Source organism: Castor canadensis, chromosome 15 (genome assembly GCF_047511655.1).
Source record: "Castor canadensis chromosome 15, mCasCan1.hap1v2, whole genome shotgun sequence".
NCBI lineage: Eukaryota > Metazoa > Chordata > Mammalia > Rodentia > Castoridae > Castor > Castor canadensis.
This window is the reverse complement of record NC_133400.1, coordinates 1,137,387-1,158,396: the sequence shown is the minus strand read 5'-3', so window position 1 is coordinate 1,158,396 and position 21,010 is coordinate 1,137,387. Positions and strand designations below refer to the sequence as shown.

The 21,010-nt window shown below is 49.1% G+C and overlaps 1 protein-coding gene across 4 annotated transcripts in view; it reads left to right on the top strand.

The window, feature by feature from the left end:
- Positions 1 to 21,010, top strand: part of Zc3h18 (zinc finger CCCH-type containing 18) — a 51,344-nt gene that overhangs the window by 22,348 nt on the left and 7,986 nt on the right. For 3 of the 4 annotated variants that reach the window (XM_020173538.2, XM_074055484.1, XM_074055485.1), the window contains 7 exons: positions 574 to 722; positions 982 to 1,074; positions 1,719 to 1,876; positions 6,747 to 6,864; positions 8,247 to 8,515; positions 19,763 to 19,954; positions 20,797 to 20,922. In XM_020173538.2, the coding sequence (XP_020029127.1) occupies positions 574 to 722; positions 982 to 1,074; positions 1,719 to 1,876; positions 6,747 to 6,864; positions 8,247 to 8,515; positions 19,763 to 19,954; positions 20,797 to 20,922 (1,105 nt within the window). The remainder of the gene's footprint in view (positions 1 to 573; positions 723 to 981; positions 1,075 to 1,718; positions 1,877 to 6,746; positions 6,865 to 8,246; positions 8,516 to 19,762; positions 19,955 to 20,796; positions 20,923 to 21,010) is intronic. The other variant, XM_074055486.1, reaches the window with a different exon arrangement.

The following is a 21,010-nucleotide window of genomic DNA, read 5'->3' as shown; positions in this document are numbered from 1 at the left end:
CAAGGTCCCAGGCCTTCCAGGCTCTCGCTGTTCTGTTTTAGTTTGTACTCAGACAGGTGATGTTATAGCCTCCCCTAGTCCCTGGGGGTTGAATTATTCCTAGAACCTGTGCACATCCTCCTGTACTTTGTGCCTAACTGTAAATGCTGTGTAGATTGTTGCTATACTATATTGTTTGGGGGATAGTGACAAGATAAAAGTCTGTACGTGTTCAGTACAAAGGCAAAGAATGTTTTTTATCACAGTTGGTGAATTGAATGCACAGAAGCTGCATGAGAGTCAACTGTATGGCCTCTTTACAAAGTGACTTTGAAACAGGGCTTAGGTGTCCCCAACACCCAACAGGAGCCCTCATGTAGGGACGTTGTTCCACATCAGTTCCCGGCTGAGCCGGCAGCCCAGCCTGTGTGTGCTGAGGGAGAGGAGGGCAGGGCCTCTGACCCTGGGCCACTTGCAGGCTGTTAGGACATCCCAGGTCCTCAGTAAGTGCTTCTGCCCATGCACCTGGCTGCCACCCTCATGCAGTACCTTGGGCTCTTGGTGACCTTGCTGACCTGAGTTTTGTTTCCATAGGGAACTGCACCTGGGGAATGAATTGCAGGTTTATACATCCTGGAGTGAACGACAAGGGGAACTACTCCCTCATCACCAAAGCCGACCCGTTCCCACCTAACGGTGCCCCACCTCTCGGACCTCACCCCCTGATGCCTGCCAACCCCTGGGTGCGTGCATACCTCTTCCCAAATTGCCAGCAAATTAGACGTCCAAGCTCTGTCTTGTGAGCTTTGTGGGGAAAGCATGTTGTGCGGAGGAGAGCCAAGGAGCTGCCTTTCAGTTTGGACGTTCCAGAGACGCATGAGGCTTGGGTGGGAGAGCTAGTCACGTGTGGCCAGCTCGGGTTTTAGTTGATGTTTTTGCTCCCCGGTTTGCTTGCAAACTTCCACTTGCTTTCTCAACATTTCTCTTCTCATTTTTTAATAGGGTGGGCCAGTAGTTGATGAAATTTTGCCTCCACCCCCTCCAGAACCCCCAACAGAGAGTGCCTGGGAACGAGGACTCCGGCATGCAAAGGAGGTAGCAGTCCAGCATACCCTGAGAGGAAAAGCTGCAGTGGCACCCTTCCTGTGGCGGCCTTCACAGTGTCCCTGCAAGAGCTAGTGCAGTCTTGACCCAGCAACAGTGATAGAAGCTCAGTAAAGGGCTAGAAGCTATGGTGATATTTCTGTGCTTCCCTTAAGAGTCAGAGAATGGGAAATTATGTCTACTTACCTCTGTAAGGCAGTTCAGGTTACGAAGTGCAAACCCAGGGAGGCCCAGCCCAGGGCACAGACCTGCCATATTTAGGTGTTTGGAGCAGCTCAGAAGACAAGGTGTCACCTCTAGCCACCTCCTGAGACAGTTTTCAAGACAGCAGCCCTGCCACTCCACTGGGGCCTCCTCTCGTACCAGACTTTGGCCCTGTTCACAGTCTGGGGACCAGAGTCTGCTGGCACCTGGCCCACTTTTGTAGTACTCCTAGTCCTTCTGCCCTGGGAGACACAGACAAAGCCCTTCCCTGAACACCCTCTGCAACTCAGCCTTGTCACCCAGGAACCCTCTTGAATTCCATGGTCCTGTTCCTCATGAGCTCTAGTGCCAGGCTGCCAGGGTTCCTGGGTCCCTAACAGTGATTCTGCGTGCCGTGACTCCACACTGATGTCTCTCTTTCTCCATGGTAGGTTTTAAAAAAAGCAACCATTCGGAAAGAACAGGAGCCTGATTTTGAAGAGAAAAGGTTTACCGTGACCATTGGTGAAGACGAACGAGAGTTTGACAAAGAAAATGAAGTTTTTCGAGATTGGAATTCTCGGGGCCCAAGAGATGTCAGAGACACAGCGTAAGGAATGTTCTGCCTCTTCCTCCCTTTTGAAGAATTGATAGGGCTGGCGGAGTAGCTCAGGTGGCAGAGCACCTGCCTAGCAAGTGTGAGGCCCTGAGTTCAAACCCCAGTACCACCCCCCCCCCCAGTAAAAAAGAGAAAGAGAATTGAGTTTCCCCTGGGTAACCCATGCTCTGACAAGAGCACAGCGGGTCCCCAGGGCACCCTTGGGGTTGGTGCCACCCAGCCTTGCTAGATTTGGAATACCACCCCTGGGCTAATTGAGACTCTTCTTTCAGTCACTGCTCCTTGGTCTGCTTCCTTGTGGAAGGTGCTTTAGCTTGGTGCTGTGGGCTTTGTTACTAGGCATGCACACACCTGTGGTTTCTGAGGACTTTTGCAGCCCCTGAGTCTGTGTCTCTGTCTCCCCACCCAGGTTCCCAGGAAATGTGAGGTTTGTCACTGCAGTCTTAAGAGCATGGCAAGTGTGGTCCTCTTGCCGTAAAGGGTGTCAGTTATTTGTGCTCCCCAGACTTTTAATGCTGGTCTTTGAAAATCGTGATAGAGGGAGTGTGTGATGTTGAGGAGCACAGGTCATGGACTAAAATGTGCTGCTCCCCTCTCCCTGCTTCTGCCCCCAGTGGTTCTTCTTGAAAGGGCAAAGTTTCTTCCATAGGGGGGTGAGGCAAGGGCTTCAGTACAGGAGCTAAACTGTAACCACTCAGTGGTCCTCATTGTCTATAGCACTACCTCAGTTGTGTAGCAGTGGTTGCTGCTGGAAGTCAGTCACTGCCATTCCTGAGTGGCTGAAAAGAGTAAAAGGTGCAACAGGAAGACGTGGGCAGGGTGGTATGTGTGTTCAGTGCCCAGGGCTGTTGTCCAGGACCCCTTGTTGGGTTGTGCCTCCCCTGAGCTAATCTGCATGGGTAGGGGTGGGACAAGTGCCCCAGGGACCATGCTGTCCAGGCGGGAGCCAGCTTGGAGGGTGACGAGGCAAAGGTTTCAGGATGATGGCAGTCCCCTCTGGTCCATGCCTTTGCATTCCTACTCGCAGTTACCATGCCTGAAACCACACAGTGAAAAACTCCAGAAGTAAGCAATTAGGAGTTTCTAATAGTTTATCGTTATTCTACATGATGGTTAGTTCTTAATCTCTTACTGCGCCTCATTTGTAAATTGAACTTTACCATAGGTATGAAGGAAAAAGCAGTCTTTTAGTGTTCAGTACTCCATAGAACAAGTAGAAGCAGATCTGCCAGAAAGAGCAAGGACTGCTGTAGTTAAAAAGTACATGTTCTAGTTAAACTCTGTACATGGACAGCGTCAAGTTAGAAGCACTTGAGTTGAAACTGAGTCTGGCCTTGCTGTCTGCGGGTCTCCTTGGTTTGTGGCCAACACTGGGAGGCCCACTCTCGTGTGATGCATGGATAATGATGTCCTTCCTGCCTTGTCATGTGTCCGTGAGAGTCTGGGAGCTAGAGTGCACAGTCTGGAGCACTGTGAGAAGCACAGAGTTCTCTGAGTGTGGTGTTCTGAGTGGAAGGGAGGGGTGTGGGAGCTTAGGCTTGGTCCTGGACACACCGTATTTCTGCCTTCCTTGATGGAGCAGGTATGGTGTGTGCCTGACTGCAGGCAGTCCAATGGCCAAGGTTCTATGACACCCTCGGCTTTATAGCATGCCTCACTTGGTGCAGAAGCAGTCTCCAGGCCTGCCTTGTGTTTGGTGCTGGGATGTAGAAGCTGGCTCCTGGCCCTGTATCTTTCTGACAGGAGCAGGTGTCTGCACTGCAGGTCCTCTGCTGCTAAAGCCTCTGCAGACAGGACTGAGGTTTGCCTCGGGTGTCTGAGAACTGACTGTGTTGTGTTTTATTTTTTTTTAACATCTCTGTGCCTCTGAGTTGACATGGGGACCTTTGTGCCAGACTCCACTCAGACTTGCTGAGTCAAGATCTCTGTGATAGCACTCAGTGCTTCTCATGGGCACTGGGGAAAAGACAGTCAGGGTCCTGGCCAGAGGCTGGTTACAGTGATGGAGTGTCCAGTGGGAAGGCATGTGGACCCGTTGATGGCAAAGTACTGGAGGGAGCTGGTTTAATTTAAAGAATAGTCAGACAGAAGCACCTGCACTGCCCCTGCTGGGTGTGTCTGACAGTTGCTTCTCAGCCAGGACCTTAGGGCTCCTCTCCAGAGAGGGGTGGATTCACTCCACTTGCCCCAGCTGAGTGTGATGCTGCCAGAGCTCTGGGTACATGGGGAACCTGTGTGCGCCAGCTACTGAGTGTGATCAGAAGACTGTGGCTGTGAGTGCCATCTCCTGGCTTGTGTGCAGAACTCTGCAGTGCTGACTGATCAAAGACAGCAGACCAGGGTGCATAAGCCCCCTCTGGCTCGTGCAGTCAGCTTTGCTCAAATTGGCTCAACCATGGAACCTTCCAATAGGATTTGTGGTTTGTTATTTTGTTTGTTTTTTGGTTTTTTGTTTTGTTTTGAGACAAGGTCTTACTATGTAGCCAGGCTGGCCTGGAACTCACTATGTAGCCACATACTCAGCAAGGGTGACAGAGATGTTTCTGTCTGTAGCATGCCCAGGAAAGGGTACAGGAGGGTGAAAGCATAGTTGGTAGAGGTTGTGTTAAGAATTAGAAGTTCAGGCCTGGGCACCGCTAGCTCACATCTGTGATCCTACCTACTCAGGAGGCAGAGACCAAGAGGATCACAGTATGAAGCCAGCCAGGCAAATAGTTCACAAGACCCTATCTCAAAAAAAACCCATCACAAAAAGGGCTGGTGGAGTTGCTCAAGGTGTAGGCCCTGAGTTCAAACCCCAGTACTGCAAAAAAAAAAAAAAAAAAAAAAATTAAGAGCTGGAAGCTTAGAAGTCATTTAGTTTGTTTCATCCAAATACAAGGAAACTAAGGCCTAGTTGATTTGAAACAAACAATTGACTGAAAACAACCAACACCAGGGAAAAGTTCTTCCCCACTCCTACCCCCACCCCCATTTTGTTTTTTTGAGACAGGGTGGTCCATGCTGGCCTGGTGCTCATGATCCTTCTGCTTGCTCCTCCCAAGTACTGGGATTATAGGACTTCACCGCCTCACCACCAGGTCTGGCTTTGGCCTTTGGTCTTCACCATCGGTGGAAAAGTCTGTTAAGTCTGTTTCAGGGCGTTCACTTTCTCCCTTCAGTGTGTGCTGCCACAGGCTTGTGGTTGTCTACTTGTGGTCGTGATCGAATGCTGCTCAAGCATTGTGCAGGTTATGCTGAGTGATGCCTGACTGTTTTCAATAAAAAAGCTGCCACTTGGCAGAATCCACTTGGTTGGACACTTGAGATCCTGTTGGAGAGTGCCCAGTGAGCAGCCAGCTGCTGAGGATTGTGCACTTCGCTGCCTGCTGCCCCACACAGGTTGAGGAGTGAAGCTGTAGGCCAGCTGTCCTCAGGGCAGGAAAGGGACTTGTTCTCGAGTGCTGTGTAAGGCCCCTTTGACCATCTCCCAGTGAGTGGTCAGATCCTCCTTTTGCCCCATGAGGTGTTACCATGGCGAACAACCATGGGTCTCTCCCTGGCTTCCTGCTTTCCTCCATCACCATTTGTTTCTTCATGGGCTACAATGATGTGTGGCTTTTCAGCATGCTGTCATGTCTCAGAGGCTATCTTCTTTAAGGTTTGTTTTGTTTTTTGGTTCTGAGGTTTGAACTCAGGACCTTGAGCTTTGCTAAGCAGGTGCTCTACACTTGAGCCACGCCGTCAGTTCTTTTTACTTTAGTTATTTGGAGGGCCTCGCGTTTTTGCCAAGCCATCCTCAGACAGTGATCCTCTCCTGCTTAGCTGGGATAACAAACACACACCATGCCTGGCTTTTTGATTAAGATGGAGTCTTGCTGAGTTTTTGTTTGGGCTGGCCTCAAACTGCAGTCCTTCTCATTTCTGCCTCCTGAGCAGCTGGGATTACAGGTATGAGCCACTATTCCCTGCTCTTTGCAGGGTTTTCTTGTCTGGGCTTGTATGTCTATTTTTCCATGTGAACCAGGGCATCAACTTTCTGGCCCATAAAAGTCATTGGGGTTCTTACTGGGATTGATTCATACTTGGGAACCAGTGTAGGAAGGGCTGGCTTGGCGATATCAAGCGCCCTATCACATCTTGTTGTCTTTCAGGAATAGGCTGCGTATTTTTGGTTTGGTGTGTTTTACTCCTCAGGATGTATCTCTTTCTTGCCACTGTAAATGAGGCTTCCTCTACTCACTGTCTCTTAACTGGCCACTCTTTGTGTATATGAGGACTTTGATTCCCACATGTTAGTTTTCATCCTTCTGCTTTCCTGAATTCCTTGTGCTTATTTGTGTGAATTGACTGTGTCATCAGATCTCTAGGTTTTCAAGTGTGGTGTCACAGAATTTTCCAATTGAGATGGCTTTGCTTGCTTCTCCACATAACCACACCTGCCTGGCTTCTCTGCCTCCGTGTATGCTGGTGGGCAGTGCTGGAGATGTGGGTTCCACCTCCTTCTGATCCTTGGGGAAAGTCCACCCTGCCTCCCCACTAAGTCAGATGCTAGCTTCGTTTTAGAGTGTCTGAACGTGTTTTTACTTTGTTAGAAATTCTTATTTTATTGAGTATTTTCCCCGGGCATGGGTATTGAGTTTTTGCCAGAACCTTACCATGTGTGGATATAATCCCATGGCTTTTCTTTTCAGGTTCATTGTCATGTGTAGTATTTAATGGATTTCCTAATAGTGACTCAGCTTTGCGTTCCTGGCATAAGTGCACTTGGTTGTGGTGTATTATTTTTGCAATGGGTGTTGGATTCTGTTGGCTCGAGTTTTGTGCAGTTTCGTTCTAGTGCTAAGTGATAAGATTTCCTTCTCACTGGCTCTCATTTCAGACTCGAGCCTTACGCAGATCCTTATTATGACTATGAAATAGAGCGGTTTTGGCGCGGTGGACAGTACGAGAATTTCAGGGTGCAATATACAGAAACAGAACCGTATCATAATTACCGAGTAAGTATGACTCCACCATGCAGATGGGAATGCCCCTGATCTACCCAGTAAAATGACCCTTTTTAAGACAGGGTCTCAATATGTAGCCCAGGCTGACTTCAAACTTGTACTCCTCCCACCTCAGCCTCCTGAGTACTGGGGTCATAGGCATATGCTTCTGCACCCAGCAGCAGTCACCCCCTTCTTAGCTACAGCATTTCACGTGCGCTTATTCTGTCAGCACAATACACTAATCGAGCCATGCTAATTGTACTAAATTCAAGGCCCGGTCAATTGTCTCCTGACCCACTGGTTAAATTTGTGGTAGTCTGAATAGGGGCTTCCCTGAAAACTTTGTTCTCGCCATGGCATTGTAAACTTAGATTTGCTCGTGAGGTTACTGATGCTAATTTTCAAAGGACTGTCTCACCCTCCTGAGCTTGTCACTCTTGGAAGTCTCCCTAGCAGTGGTGTTTACGCTGTAGTGTCGTTCTCACCCCTCCAGCCCACTGGCTAAGAACGTGCTTCTGGCTGGCCATGCTGTGTTAGTGTGACAAAAGACTGGTCTATAGTGTGACTTCCTCCCAAGCCGTTCTGACTCCAAGAGCTTAGTGTATTTGTAGACCTGTATGCTACAAACTGTGAGTCCCGAATCTTCGCTCTTGGGTGACATGAAAAGGCTGCTCCCGGGAAGACCCATTAGCACAGTTGAGCAGGTTGTGTGCTGTGGCTGATGTGACAGAGCCATGAGTTTTCAGGGCCTAAAGGAGGTGGCAGCCCCAGGAGCCCACAGATGGTGAGCTTCTGCAGAAGATCTCAGGGCCCTCCTGTGCCCACCTGTCCCTAGGCAGAGCAGGCAGCAGGAAAGCCATGAAAACACAAAGCACATCCTCTGAAGTGGCCAAAAGCCCATAACTGGCAGGTGTGCTGTGACTGAATTTTATTCAGTTTTAACATTGACTTCTAGAGCAAATGAACAAGTTGGCAGAGGTGGATTGTCCATTCTGTTCCAGACGCTGCTCAGTGAAGTGCTGCATGTGCCCCTGTGCACAGCTGCTGTGTGACCTCCACCCTCAGAAGGAGCCGCATCCAGAGGCCATATCCTCTGGGTCATGAGCTTAAACCAGGCTGTGGTGGCAGAGCTCTGGACTTAGTGGTTGGGGTGACTTGTCTCTTATCTTGTGTTCATCTCTAATTTGGCACCTATCCCATTCTTTAATGTGTATTTGAAGGAGACACTGGAATGAAATAGCCTTGAGACTGGCCCTGAGCACGTCCTCCCACTTGCTCACTGTGTCCTGCCCTCTACCAAACAGTGCTTAATCATAGTGTGTGTGTGTGTGTGTGCGCGCGTGTGCGTGTGTGTGTGTGTGTGTGTATGTGTGTTTGGCTTTTTAACAAAGGAAAGGGAGAGGGAACGAGAGCGAGAGAACAGGCAGCGGGAACGAGAGCGGGAACGGGAGCGCGACCGGGAGCGTGAGCGCCGGCAGAGGGAGCGCGAGCGGGAGCGCGAGCGGGAGCGTGACAAGGAACGGCAGCGGAGGAAGGAGGAGTGGGAGAGAGAGCGAGCCAAACGCGACGAGAAGGACCGGCAGCACCGAGACCGGGACAGGGACAAGGAGCGGGAGAAGGAGAAGGAGAAGCCAAAGCCCCGGTCCCCGCAGCCAGCAAGGTAGGCCACCCCGGGTTCCTGGAGTGCTGGGCCCGAGAGCAGGGATTGCTGTCACTTGCAGCTCTGATGTCTGACCCCATTGATCAGCAGTATCTGCCCTGAACTGACAGGATGCTGTTCTCACTCTTGCTGATCTCACTTGCTGTGGAAAAGCTCCATTGCCAAGGAAACTTGCACTCTGTTTTGGGGATTTTTTGGTGGTACTGGGGTTTGAACTCAAGACCTTGTGCTTGCTAGGCAGGTGCTCTTATCACCTGGACAGGTGTGATGCCATCAGGAGCACATGTGGCCCTGGAGCTTGGGAAAGGAAGTGGGTCCTGCTGGGCGTCTGCACCACTGCCAGTGCAGCGCTCCATCAGCTAGAAGAACCTGGTGCTGCCAGCCTTTCCACGTAGAATGGCCATGGCTTCCTAAGGTGTTCGTTGTTCTCTTGATGTGGTGGATTGCATTGGTGACCTGCTTCCCTGTGCAAGCCACTGGTGTGCATGCTGTGGTGGGCATGGCAAAAGCCTGAGAAACAGCAGGCCTGGGCAGAGGCAACCCTCTCATTTTGTAAACATACCTCAACACTGGAGCAGAGTGATGGTTCTTGATAGAGAATCAGGAACTGGGTGAAGTATGTGTTTTACAGTTCCTTTGATATACAAAATTCATGCACCTTGCAATATGCCTGCTAAAAGTGTGCAATTTAATGGTTTCTAGTATTTTCAGAGTTACACAGCCATCACCACAATCATAGAACATTGTTGTCTCCCAGAAAGAAACTGCGTGTCCATTACCATCGTGCCTGTTTTCCTAGCCCCCACCCAGCAGCTCTTAGCAGCCACTGTCTGTTCTCTGCCTTTTGGAACAAGATCTGCTTGCTTAGGACATGTGTAAATGGAACCCTGTGTCTGGTTTCCTTCACTTAGAATATCTTTAAGATTCATCTTCGTTATAGCATGTGTCAGTCTTTTATTTCTTCAAAACTATGGCTTTGCTGCATTGTGTTTATTCACTTATCCGTGGATGGACATCAGGTTGGTTATACCTTTTGGCTGTTGAGCATGTGAAGTTTATGTGTGTATTTTTGCACCAACATGTGTTTTCATTCTCTTGAGTAGATGAAAGGAATTGCTGGATCACTTGGTAACTCTCTTTAACTGTTTAAGGCCCTGCTAGATTGTTGTCACAAGCGACTACTATTTTACATTCCCACTGGTGGAGTATGAGGGTTCCAGCTCCTCCAGGCTTTCCGTCACAGTTGTTATCTTTTTTATTTGATTATAGCCATCCTGGCAGGTGTGAGGTCCTATCTCACTGTGGTTCATTGATTTGTGTTTCCCTGGTGATTAATGACATTGAACATATTTCCATTTTTAATTTGGTTGTCTCTTTATTGTTGAGTTGTAAGGATTTTTTATACTCTAAATACAAGTCCCTTATCAGATACATAATTTACATCATTTTGAGATACTGCTCCCATTTGATGGCTTTTTGGTTTTTTGGGGGGTTTTGGTTTGGTTTGGGTTTTTTGTGGTACTGGGGTTTGAACTCAAAGTCTTCACCTTCAGCCACTCCACCAGCCCTGTTTTTGTGAAGAGTTTTTCAAGATAGGGTCTCATGAACTGTTTGCCTGGCCTGGCTTTGAACCTTGATCCTTCTGATTTCTGCCTCCTGAGTAGCTGGGATTACAGAAGTGAGTACCGGTGCCCAGCAGCTTGATGCATTCTTTTACTTTATTGATAATGTCTTTAGAAACACAAAATTCCAAATTAACCTATTTTTATTTCACTGTGCTTTTGTTGCCATTGCCGTATTCAAGGTCACAGGTTTATTTTTCATTTCCCTCTAAGAGTTTCTTGATTTTAGCTTTTACTTCTAAGTCTCTGACCCATTTTGATTTAAATTTTGTATGTGGTATAAGGCAGGGGCTCAACTTCATTCTTTTGCACAGGGATGTTTACTTTTCCCAACACTGTCTTAAGAGACTGTCCGTTCCCCACTGAATGAGGTCTTGACACACTTCTCAAAATCAAATGATTAAATTTTATGAGCTCTTAGAAAAAGCTTAATTATGACAGCCATCCACCCCATGCTTCATGATGTCAGCACCCACACAGAGTCAAAATACCTGGAGGGGATCTGAGCAGCTCCTTATTGAGAAGTGACCCAAAGTCCTTCAGAGGCTCATGCTCTGCAGACATGTTTTCTTGGACTCAAATTTCAGAAATCCAAATCATGGCCTACATCCACTGGGACATCTGGTTTCACAGTTGTGAGTGACTCAGTGGACACACACTCTGGTGTGTCCCAGACACTTTCTCCTCAGCCTTCAGAATAGGCCCCTCACCCCCTTGGCCTTGGCCTCATGGCTGGGCTTTGCCCTTCTTCTGTGAACGCTTGTGTTTCTAAGAGTGGACTCCAGAGTGTCCAACCGCGGTGGGTTGCGTAGTTTGCAACAGGAATAGCTCTGCCTGCTTGCTCCAGACCACAGGGCATCAGTCCCTCAGCATGCTGCACTTCCTACCTAGTGAGGGTGGGCCAGAGTGATGCTCTTAAAGAATGTGTAGAATAAATGGCACATTTTGACGTGTTGAGAAGGTTCACTCTTCAGAAGACTACTTTGATGAATCTTGTTTTTTGCTCAGCAATCACTTAAAATCACTTTGAAGTTTATATAATCATCCCAATTGGAAGCTGATACCACAGACCCTTACCCAGCCCTGCTAACCTTCCTGCTTGTTTTCAGGAGGCTGGGAGCTCCTCCAGGCTGGTGTCTGTTTTCCAGCTTACAGCACTGTTCATACTGGAGGGTGCCTTTTAGAGTTTCCTTAGGGGTGGCCACCCAAGGCCAGCAGCATATCACTGTGGCCATGCGCTGTGAGTTTTAGGATGAGAGGTGGGTCCATGACTGTAGTTAGTGCACCACTTGTATCTCCATACCACCTGGCCTCCAGAGAGTGTATCATCACGAATCCAGAGTCCTGAAATGTGTTCTGGTCACTTGGCCACCAAGCAACAGTCCAGAGATGTCCGTCTTTAAGCCCTGAGGTTCCTGTGGTGGACCCTTAAGCCAGTGGACTCAGTGGAACTCGGGTTCCAGCTGGGCTGCTCTGAACTCAGAGAGGCTCAGGACAGCCAGGTGCAATGAGTGTGTCTGAAATCAGACACAGCTGTCCTTGACATGCTAACAAGTGTATACCCTTAGTTTCTGACCTGGTTTGTTTCCCTTTCATTCAGCTCAGGGACTCTTTCTTTTCTTCCCAAAACACTGGCTTATGCTTCTGTGGCCACAGCTTGGCCTCTGGCAGCCTGGTTTCTATTTGGCCTGCCTTCCTGGGGGTAAGACATCATAAGTCTTGTCCGTGGTCCTCCTCTCAGGCCAGCCCAAGGCCTGGTGTCTTACCGGGGCAGAATTCCCAGCATAGAGACCTTATTTTTTCCTTGGCTAGATATTCTTCCTGGAGGCTTGTCTCCTTCACAGGACCTGTGTGTGACTCCCTTTATGAGCAGGGCAGCCTGTAGCAGGCTAGTGGTTTTTAATCAGGTACATGGAAAGCATGTTCCTCACCAACAGGAGGAGAGCTGAGATTTGCCTCCAAGGAGAGCCCATTGCTGTGGAGTGTCTGCCCTGGCACAAGCCCTGCAGCTACACCCAGGAGTGGGGGTGGCTGAGAGACCTCAGCAAGGAGCAGTTCCTTTCTGGGTGCTATGACCAACAAACACTCCACACACCCAGGCCTTGGGTGCTGGCGCTCTGCTTTCCTCTCTGTCTTGGGGGAGCCCTTCCTTCCTCACCTCCCTGTCAGGCACCCCTCTTTTCTGTGGCTCTTCCTCGCCTGCCCAAGCTCTGTACTCTGAGGGAAGCTGCTAGTGAGCTGCCTCACCCAGAACCTTGGGGAGCTTGTAACCCACAAGTAACTCTAGGCCTCACAGGAAGCTCCGTGTCACCTTCTTTCAGATCTCACCTCACTCTCTCCAGGTTGATCTTTCACAATTAAGCTTCACAATACCTGTGCTCCTGCACCTGGGCTATTTTTAGTCTAGAGCTGAGCCTTTTTGCGAGTTCCATAAAATGCATCTGTAGGAGGGGAAATCCCTTTTACAAAACCTATTTGTGATCTTTACAGACAGCCCAGTGGGTGTGTCAGTGGAGCTGAGGCTGAGGCCTGCCTTTGCATAGTCAAATGCACATAATTACAGATGTAAATAGTAATTGGGCCTTCCTGTAGAAATGGCTCAGGCTGCAGCAGTCTTCAGAGTCGCTGATGTACCTGTGCGGCTTCCTCCCTGCAAAGGCAGCCCCACCCCTCCATACATGTTCACTACCCTGCTTTCCTGTTGGGGTTCACCGTCACCTCCGTATCTGCACTGCGTAGCCCCACACAGGCTGTCCCTTCATCCCAGGCTCACGTTGGGATGTTCTCGTTTGTCTGCCACTGTGAGGTGCCCAGGGGTCTCTAGCACTTGGGTTGGGTTGGGCCATCACTGGGATTGGAAAAGGCTGAGAAACACTTCTTAGGCCAGTTTTCTGATGAGGAGCGGGTCAAGGTTAGGTATTTAACGTGCATTTTAGCTGTGCTCTGTATCTGCTCCACAGTAAGACAGCCCACGTATGTGTGGGTGAGGCCTCATGGTCTTCTGCCCAGTCCTCTGGAAGGGGTATTGCTTTGGCTGAATCACTAGACACCACTGTCTTTGCAAAATGTTGTCCTTCCCTCCAGTGATTTCTCCCTGATCTCTCAAGTGTAGGACTCCTATTCCAGTCCTGCCCAGTACTGACGCCTGGAGAGCAGCAGGTGTCACTACCCTGTTTTCAGTGTCATCCCTTTGATGGGCATGTCTCACAGGGTGGAATTCACTGATTCCATGAGCTTAAACATTGTAAGGGTTAATGGACTGTACTGGTAACATCTATGTGGTGCCACCTTTCTCTGCTGACTCCGAGTGCACCCAATGGCAACACCTGGGCACAGTTGGCAGGATGTGCGTGACGGTGAAGTAGCCTGCAGCAACCAGAGGCCACCCACTTCACGCCTGCCTGTCATTGCACTTACTGCCCCAGAATGAGCTAAGGGACAGTTGGTACTTGCTTAAAACTAGAGTTCCCTGTACTTGTGGAATCACTCTTGATATAGTCACTGGTCTTCTGTCACCACAAAGAAACTCCCTGGAGGATTTAGTGACCCGTACTTCACCTCTGTGATCTATTCTGGGCATTGTTTAATTCCCTGGTTCTGAGAAAGCCATTGTGCCCAGGGTGTTTTCAAGAAAAAGTGTGTGCTATTTTTTAACTTCTTGACTACTTAGCCACTGAATTGTTCCATAGTTGCCCACCGTTGGATAAAGCCGTGTAATGCCTTTGGGTGTATTAGAATCTAATCATAGATACCCAATGCCGCTGGGTACACAGATGTACATAGATACAATCGTGGATTGGAGAAGTTCTTGCTGGGCCTGTTGAGATATTCTGCTAAAGTTCCATGGTAGGGCAGCAAGGGTAGGAAGTGGAGAATGACAGAAAGTGCCAAGAATATTCATGGTTTTGCATTGTCAGAAAAGGTGTTTCAGTGACACTTGCTACCATTGGAAAGCGTGCAAGGGGTGGGGAGCATCTGTACTGCTGCCACTGTTGAACTCTGCCTCTCAGGTTTGTGTGCTCATTTTCAGTTCGTGTATTTTCTTTCTTTCTTTTCTTTTTTTTTTTTTTTTTGTGGGACTAGGGTTTGAACTCAGGGCTTCACCCTTACAAAACAGGTGCTCTGCCACTTGAGCCACACCTCTAGTCCTCAAGTGTATTTTCAAACAGGATTGAAGTGGTCTGTAATCACAGGTGTCCCTCTGGCTGATGAAAGTCTGTCTGTCTACTCTCTCCCCCTCACTTGGAAGGCTGTCATTGGCGATGGCAGCCCTCTGTGTACAGGAATCGTGTGAAAGTCCTGCTCCATTACACCACTTCCAGGTCAGGACCTGGGCTCAGGCCTCCTGGGATTGCCATGAATTCCAGCTACTAGACCATGTGGCGATGTCTTGTTCTGTTTCATGGTGTGCTGTACATTTAGCACATATTGCTGGCTTTCTACTATGTTCTATAGGGACACCAGGTTGAGAAATGGCAATAGGCACAGGTTATACACGTACTGTCTAGTGTTGCCATTACTTGTATGTGGGTCCCTTAAGGAGAGCCAGCCAGCCAGTATGGAAGTTGCGAAGAGGGGTCATATCATAAGTAATGACAAGGCCTGGATAGAGAACTCACAGGATTTCGACTCCTGAGAGGCGTTGCAAAGGTAGGAAGGAATTCTTGAGCTCAGAGTGTCTTCAGCCAGCAAGAGTCATCCTTGAATGGTGGGAAATACGAGACCCCGATGTGGCAGTGCCACAGAGTTTCGTACCTAGTCAGGTATGTGGATATGGTGTAGTGGGAACCATCCACTGAGGCGAGGGGCACGGGTGTGCATGTGGCCAGGTAGGAGGGCCCTGTGGAAGTCTACAAAAGCCAGGTTACAGCTCCACAGGCACTTGGAGCTGCTTTGAACCTTTTCTGCTCAGTTCCCTGGGAGGTGAGCAGAGCACCTGCTCCACAGATGTTGGCAGATTGAGTTAGGAGGACACAGGTGTTGCAGAAGGCCTGGATTCTCAAGGAATGAGCGGGTAGGACCCATATGCTGGGAATTCCCTCTCCCCTCATCTTTATGGGATGTTTAATCCTTCTGATGTTGGATAAGAACCGCCATCCATTTTTGATTATTCTTTGAACCCAAGCTGGCAGCTGCTCAGGTTGGAGTTCCCAGACACTCATGGGTTAGCCACCTTGCCTTGTCCGCAGCTCATGCTTCCTTGACTGGCCCTGCACAGTGAGGCACAGATGAGCTGTACCCTGAGCTGTGTGCTGTTGGTTTCAGTGTTTGCCTGGGCAGCAAAGCCGACCCTTGCTCCTTGGAGTCTCCTGTGGCCTTGGTGCAGGGAGATAAGAACATGCTATGGCTGTGGAAAGAGATCATCTGCAGGATCTTTTCTTCTCTTTAGAAGTGTCTATGCAAATTCTAGGTATGCCGTAGCACAGCTTCCTGAGGCCCCAACCCCATCCTGCAGCTGGGAAGCGGCCAGGCAGCCACAGTGGGCCTCCAGAACAGCTGGCTTATGTCTGGTACATTTTGCCCGCGTGGCTCTTCCAGGTCGGATGAAGCTGTCTGGGCAACTGTCTCTTGCTAAGAGAAGGGTTCTGTTTGGGTGTCTTGGGCTGTCTTGGGAAGCAAAAGTTCCCAAGTCTGTCACAATGGCCAGACTCACAGTCTGTGAGTTTGTTCACAGTCTGTGTCTGTGTCACTGCTGTATCACCCAGTCATTCCTCCTGAAGCATCTGTTGTTACCTTTGTGACTTAAGTTGTACACCCCGCATCTGAGCCCCTTTCTGTGGTTTGAATGCCCCTTGTGTGGGCAGAGATGCCAGCTGACTTTTGGCAGTTGACTTTGGTTAATGTTGACGGTGGTTTACAGACATGATGGAATCTGAGCAATCCCCACACATGTAGTTCTGTGCCTCCCATATGGTAGTTGATATCCACACACTACCTATGTAATTTTATTTGCATGTGTTAAGTATTTTCACATTTTAATCTTAAATACTTTTTAAAAGGAAATCTATAAAGCAAATGCCAGATTGTATACCACAGCAAGTCAAAAATAAAAAGGGTTAGCTGGGCCCCAGTGGCTCGTACCTGTAGTCCTCAGTACTTGGGAAGGTGAGATCAGGAGGATGAAAGCTTAAGGCCATTTTGGGCACAACGTTTGTGAGACCCCATCTCAACAGGAAAGGAAAAACTGGGCATGGTGGTACATGTCTGCCAGACCAGCCTGGGCAAAAAGCAAGACCCTATCTCAAAAATTAGAGAAAAAATGGCTGAAGGTTTCTCAAGCCATAGATTAGCTGTGTGGCAAGCACAAGGCCCTGAGTTCAAGCTCCCGTACCACTAGAAATAAAATAAAAATGGCTGGCTAAACTAACAAATCAGTGCACCACACTGTTGTGTTCTAGGCATGTGGCTTGGTGGACGGCTCCCTGTTTAGTGGGCTTAGCCCCAGCCCTTCAGATGAAGGCAGTACCTCTCTGATGCAGACTCACTCTGGAGTGGTGGAGAGGCTTTGGGGCATCTGGAGGCAGCTGTGCCTGCTGAAGGTGCCTGTTCTCTGTGGATCTGAGGGGACCATCTCCAGAGGCAGTGGAGAGGACAGGGACCTCCCACCGTTTGGGGCTTGAGCTGCCCACCCCCACAGCTCACTGGCTTGCTTTTCCTTGCTGCCAAGGGACCAGCTAAAGCATTCCATTCTCCTCTGTCCCTTCCCAGATGACTAATGAAGAGCTGGTGACCTCAGTATTCCACTTCCTCTTGTGTTTTTAGGATGAGAACATCCAGGAAGTGTAAAGGTGAAAGTGGCACCTCGTAGCTTGTGACAGGGAACTGCCAGGCTTGTTCTCACTTCCTTCCTGGACGACTTTGCAGGCAACTCCCAGATGTAAATGTGGCTCTAGCTGTGAGGGTTTGGGCTGAGATAACACGGACTTAATCCTCATGTGGTTTGTCCTTGGGGCAGGTTTGAGCACTGGCATTGCTCCCAACCAGGTTCCTCAGCAGTCTGAACAGAAGTTATGAAAATATAAACAGGTAGAGGGGTTTTCGTAGTGGTGATGGGGCCTTTTTGTTGTTGTTTTGGTGGGACTGGAGTTTGCACTAAGGACGTCATGCTTGCAAACCACACCTCTAGTCCACTTTGCTCTGGTTATTTTGGAGGTGGGGTCTCATGAACTATTTGCCTGGGCTGGCCTCAAACCTCGATCCTCCCATTCTCAGCCTCCCACATAGCTAGGATCATGAGGGCCACCAGTGCCTGGCAACATGTAAGCTCATTTCTTTTCTTTGTGTGTATGTGTGTGTATGTGTGTGTGTGTTGGGGGGGCGTTTTTGTGGGGGGTGTGGTGAGGTGGGGGTTTTTGTTTCGCTTTGAGACAGGTTTTGCTCTGTAGGCCAGGTTGGCCTCAAACTTTTCATCTTCCTGCCTCAGCCTCCTGGAGCTGGAATTGCAGGCAGGCACTACCACACCTGGTGGGAAGGGAGGGAGTTAAAGGAATATAATAGAGGTGGTGAACTTGTTCAGAGTACACTGTACGTATCTATGGAAATTTCACAGCGAAATCCTCTACTATTACTATATTTTAAGTTAAAGAAAAAAGTTAAAGGCAGGGCCTTTTATGAAGAAAACTGCTATCCCTACCTGCAAGAGGTGATGGGCATAAATGATGAGATGCTGTAGGAAGTTTAATAATATTCCACCCCAAACCCCAGTGACATAGTGACAACAGGGTGTTTGTGAGCACAGGCAAGGTGCACCACAGGATCTCAAAGTCAGGAGACAGGAGGATTTCAAATGTGCGGCGTGGTACTGCCAGGTGCCAGGGGCTTAACGCCTGTGATCCTGGCTGCTCAGGAGGCAGAAATTAGGAGGATAGCAGTTCAAAGCCAGACCAGGCAAATGGTTCCTAGAGACCCTATCTCGAAAAGCCCTTCACAAAAATAGGGCTGGTGGAGTGGCTCAAGGTGAAGACCCTGAGTTCAAGTCACAGTACCACAAAAAAAAGAAAAAAGAAAAAATGTATAGTAGTCCTATATGCAGATAAGATTCTGGTGTAAGTGGAGAACATAGCCTGGGAGCAGGCCCTCAGAGTAAGAACTTAGTATACCCCAGATTCATCACAAGCCACCAGACAAGAGTGGCCGGCAGCCAACACTACAGGAACTGTGCTGTAGGCATCATGCGAAGACAGGGTCCAGATGTCTAAAGGGGCAGGGGAGCAGACCAAGTGAAAGAAAAGGCCAGTGACCCTGACTGAGGAGTGAAGGGCAGCTTTCTGTGTCTAGAAGAAACTGCACAAGAGGTAGAACACAGGATTGACTATGAAAAACTAGGTCTCTTAGTCAAATACCTTAAAAAAAACTACTCAACTGAATAGTCTGGGGAACAGACTATTATGGATGGGAAAAGGGTTCCATCCATAATTTATAAAGAGCTTACTAGAAAACTGCCATAAGAGCTAATGACATAAAAATACAAGTGGCATGTCAGGCACAGTGGCTCACAGCTGTAACACCAGCTACTTAGACAGAGGCAGGAGGCCCAGGGTTCAAGACCAGCCCAGCAAAAAAAAAGTCAGCAAGAACATGGCTGAGAAAACAAGCTGGGCGTGGCGATGCATGCCTATAATCCCAGATACTCAGGAGGCAAAGGTTAGGAGGATTGCAGTCTAAGGCTGGCTCATGCAAAAGCAAGACCCTAAAACACTTAAGCAACCATCTTCTGTCATGCATCCTAAGAATTTCTGATGTGCTAGTTTTGTCTGGTGGTGTTGGGTTTAAGTGCACTGCTGAAAGTCAGGTAAAATGGGCTGGTGGCTGGGCAGTCATTTAAAAACCTGCCAAGAAAGAACCTGGGAAATGTTCTTTTCCTTTGGGCCACAGGTTCTTGTTCTTAGGACTTTGCCCTAAAAAAAAAAAAAAAACTCATTGTAGCATCGGTGTTTTTGAAAAGTCAGACATGAAACAGTTAACAGTGAGGAATGTTTAGGCTGTTGTCATCTGACAGTGATGTGCATTCAAGGAAGACCACGTCTCAGGAAGTGTGTGACACAGGGAAACTGTCCCAGTGCCAGCTGGGCAGCCCACCAGATGGTCCCGGTTGTACTGAGAGGGCCTGGGCCTTCCTGTGTTCTCTGGGGGTCTCACCTGGATGTTCCCTGCTGACATTTAAGTCAGTCACTTCAAGCATAACTCAGAGATAAAGAAACTGTTTAAGGTTTTGATTTGTTAATTCAAAAGTTTTTTTATAAATCAGCTTTTAAAACAGTAAATTTTGTTCCTTTAATTCTGTGCATATTTATTTTGTGCCTGCTTTGTGCTCACACTAAAGATAAGTGTTTTAGAACAGGTGGACAGAAAGATAGAAATTAAATAAGTAATGACACCAAAAAAGCAGTTACCATTATGGTTAAGAGGAAGTAGGGATGCTCCCTGAAAAAACAGGCTGATGCCATTTCTGGAGAAACCTAGGCTTGTGAGTGGAAGGTCCGCTGCCTCTCATCTGGCTTTAGTCTTCAGGTGTCTCTGAAATAAACCAGTTATGTAATGTTCTCACCTCCCCCTGTCTTTCAACCCAGGCACCTTGCTGGGGAAGGAAGGTGGCCTGAGCAATGCCAACCCTTCTGTGTTCTAGCCGACAAGCTGAGCCACCAAAGAAGGAGGCCGCCTCTGTGGGGCCACAGGTGAAGCGAGCTGATGAGTGGAAGGACCCTTGGCGCCGATCCAAGTCTCCCAAGAAGAAACTTGGGGTGTCAGTCTCCCCAAGCCGAGCACGAAGGCGGCGGAAAACCTCGGCCTCGTCAGCCTCTGCCTCCAATTCCTCTAGGTAAAGAAGCACCCAGTGAAGGTAGCTGGCTTTGCACGTGCACATGTGTTTGTATGTTTGCTGCTCCGGGGCAAGTCAGTGGGACCCCAGTGATGCTAAGACCATGGTAAGTCTTCGCATCTCCCCAGAACAAAGGCAGGATAGATTGGCCCAAATGGAACACAAACACCAGCCTGTATGTCTTCTAGGGGAGGGCCAGCCACACTGTCCACTGAAGTCCCTGTGGAGGAGCTCTGGGCTGCAGACAGAACTGCACACACCTTGGTCCAATCAGCCAATTTCTTGGGAGATTGTCTTAGTGGCACTGTACTGTTACATTCTGGGTGTGAACACGTGAGGAAGTGAGTCAGTGGAGGTGAGAGTTGAGGCTCCTTGCCCAAGGGAGGAGTTACAGGGAGGAGCTAGGTTGCGCAGTGGGGATGGGAGACGCTAGTGTATAGACAGGAGGACAGACACAGACTCGTGCACACGGGGTCCAGGTGCAAACTCACACCCTGGCTCCATCCACTACTCACTCTGATCAGTGGGTCTCCCAGTAACAGTGGACACATCCAGCACCTGGGCCGTGGTTCCCACGTCACTCCATTGATGCGGATTTGCACGCAGCACATCCATAGGTGTCAGCACAGCAGATGTTTATGTGTGTCTGTATGCCTGTGTCTGTCTTAGCATGTCTGAATATATGGGCTTGTGGTACAGGTGCTTCCAGAGGCCTGTGCCTGTGCCTGTGTATGTGCAGCTGTGTCCTCCCGGTCTGCACTGAAGAACAGTAGTTCCACACAGATCCGTTTGGGGTAATGAGTCGCCTCCTCACTTCCTCCGCTCTGCCCCTTTGCCCACAGGTCATCGTCTCGGTCTTCGTCCTACTCTGGCTCTGGCTCGTCCCGGTCCCGGTCCCGGTCCTCATCCTATAGTTCCTACTCCAGCCGTTCTTCCAGACACAGCTCCTTCTCAGGCAGCCGGTCCAGGTATGTCCCAGGCCACCACAAAAGGCAGGCCTCCTAGGTTACTGCTTTCAGGATGGTTTTGGTAAGTTTCCGATCCAACTGAGGGCTC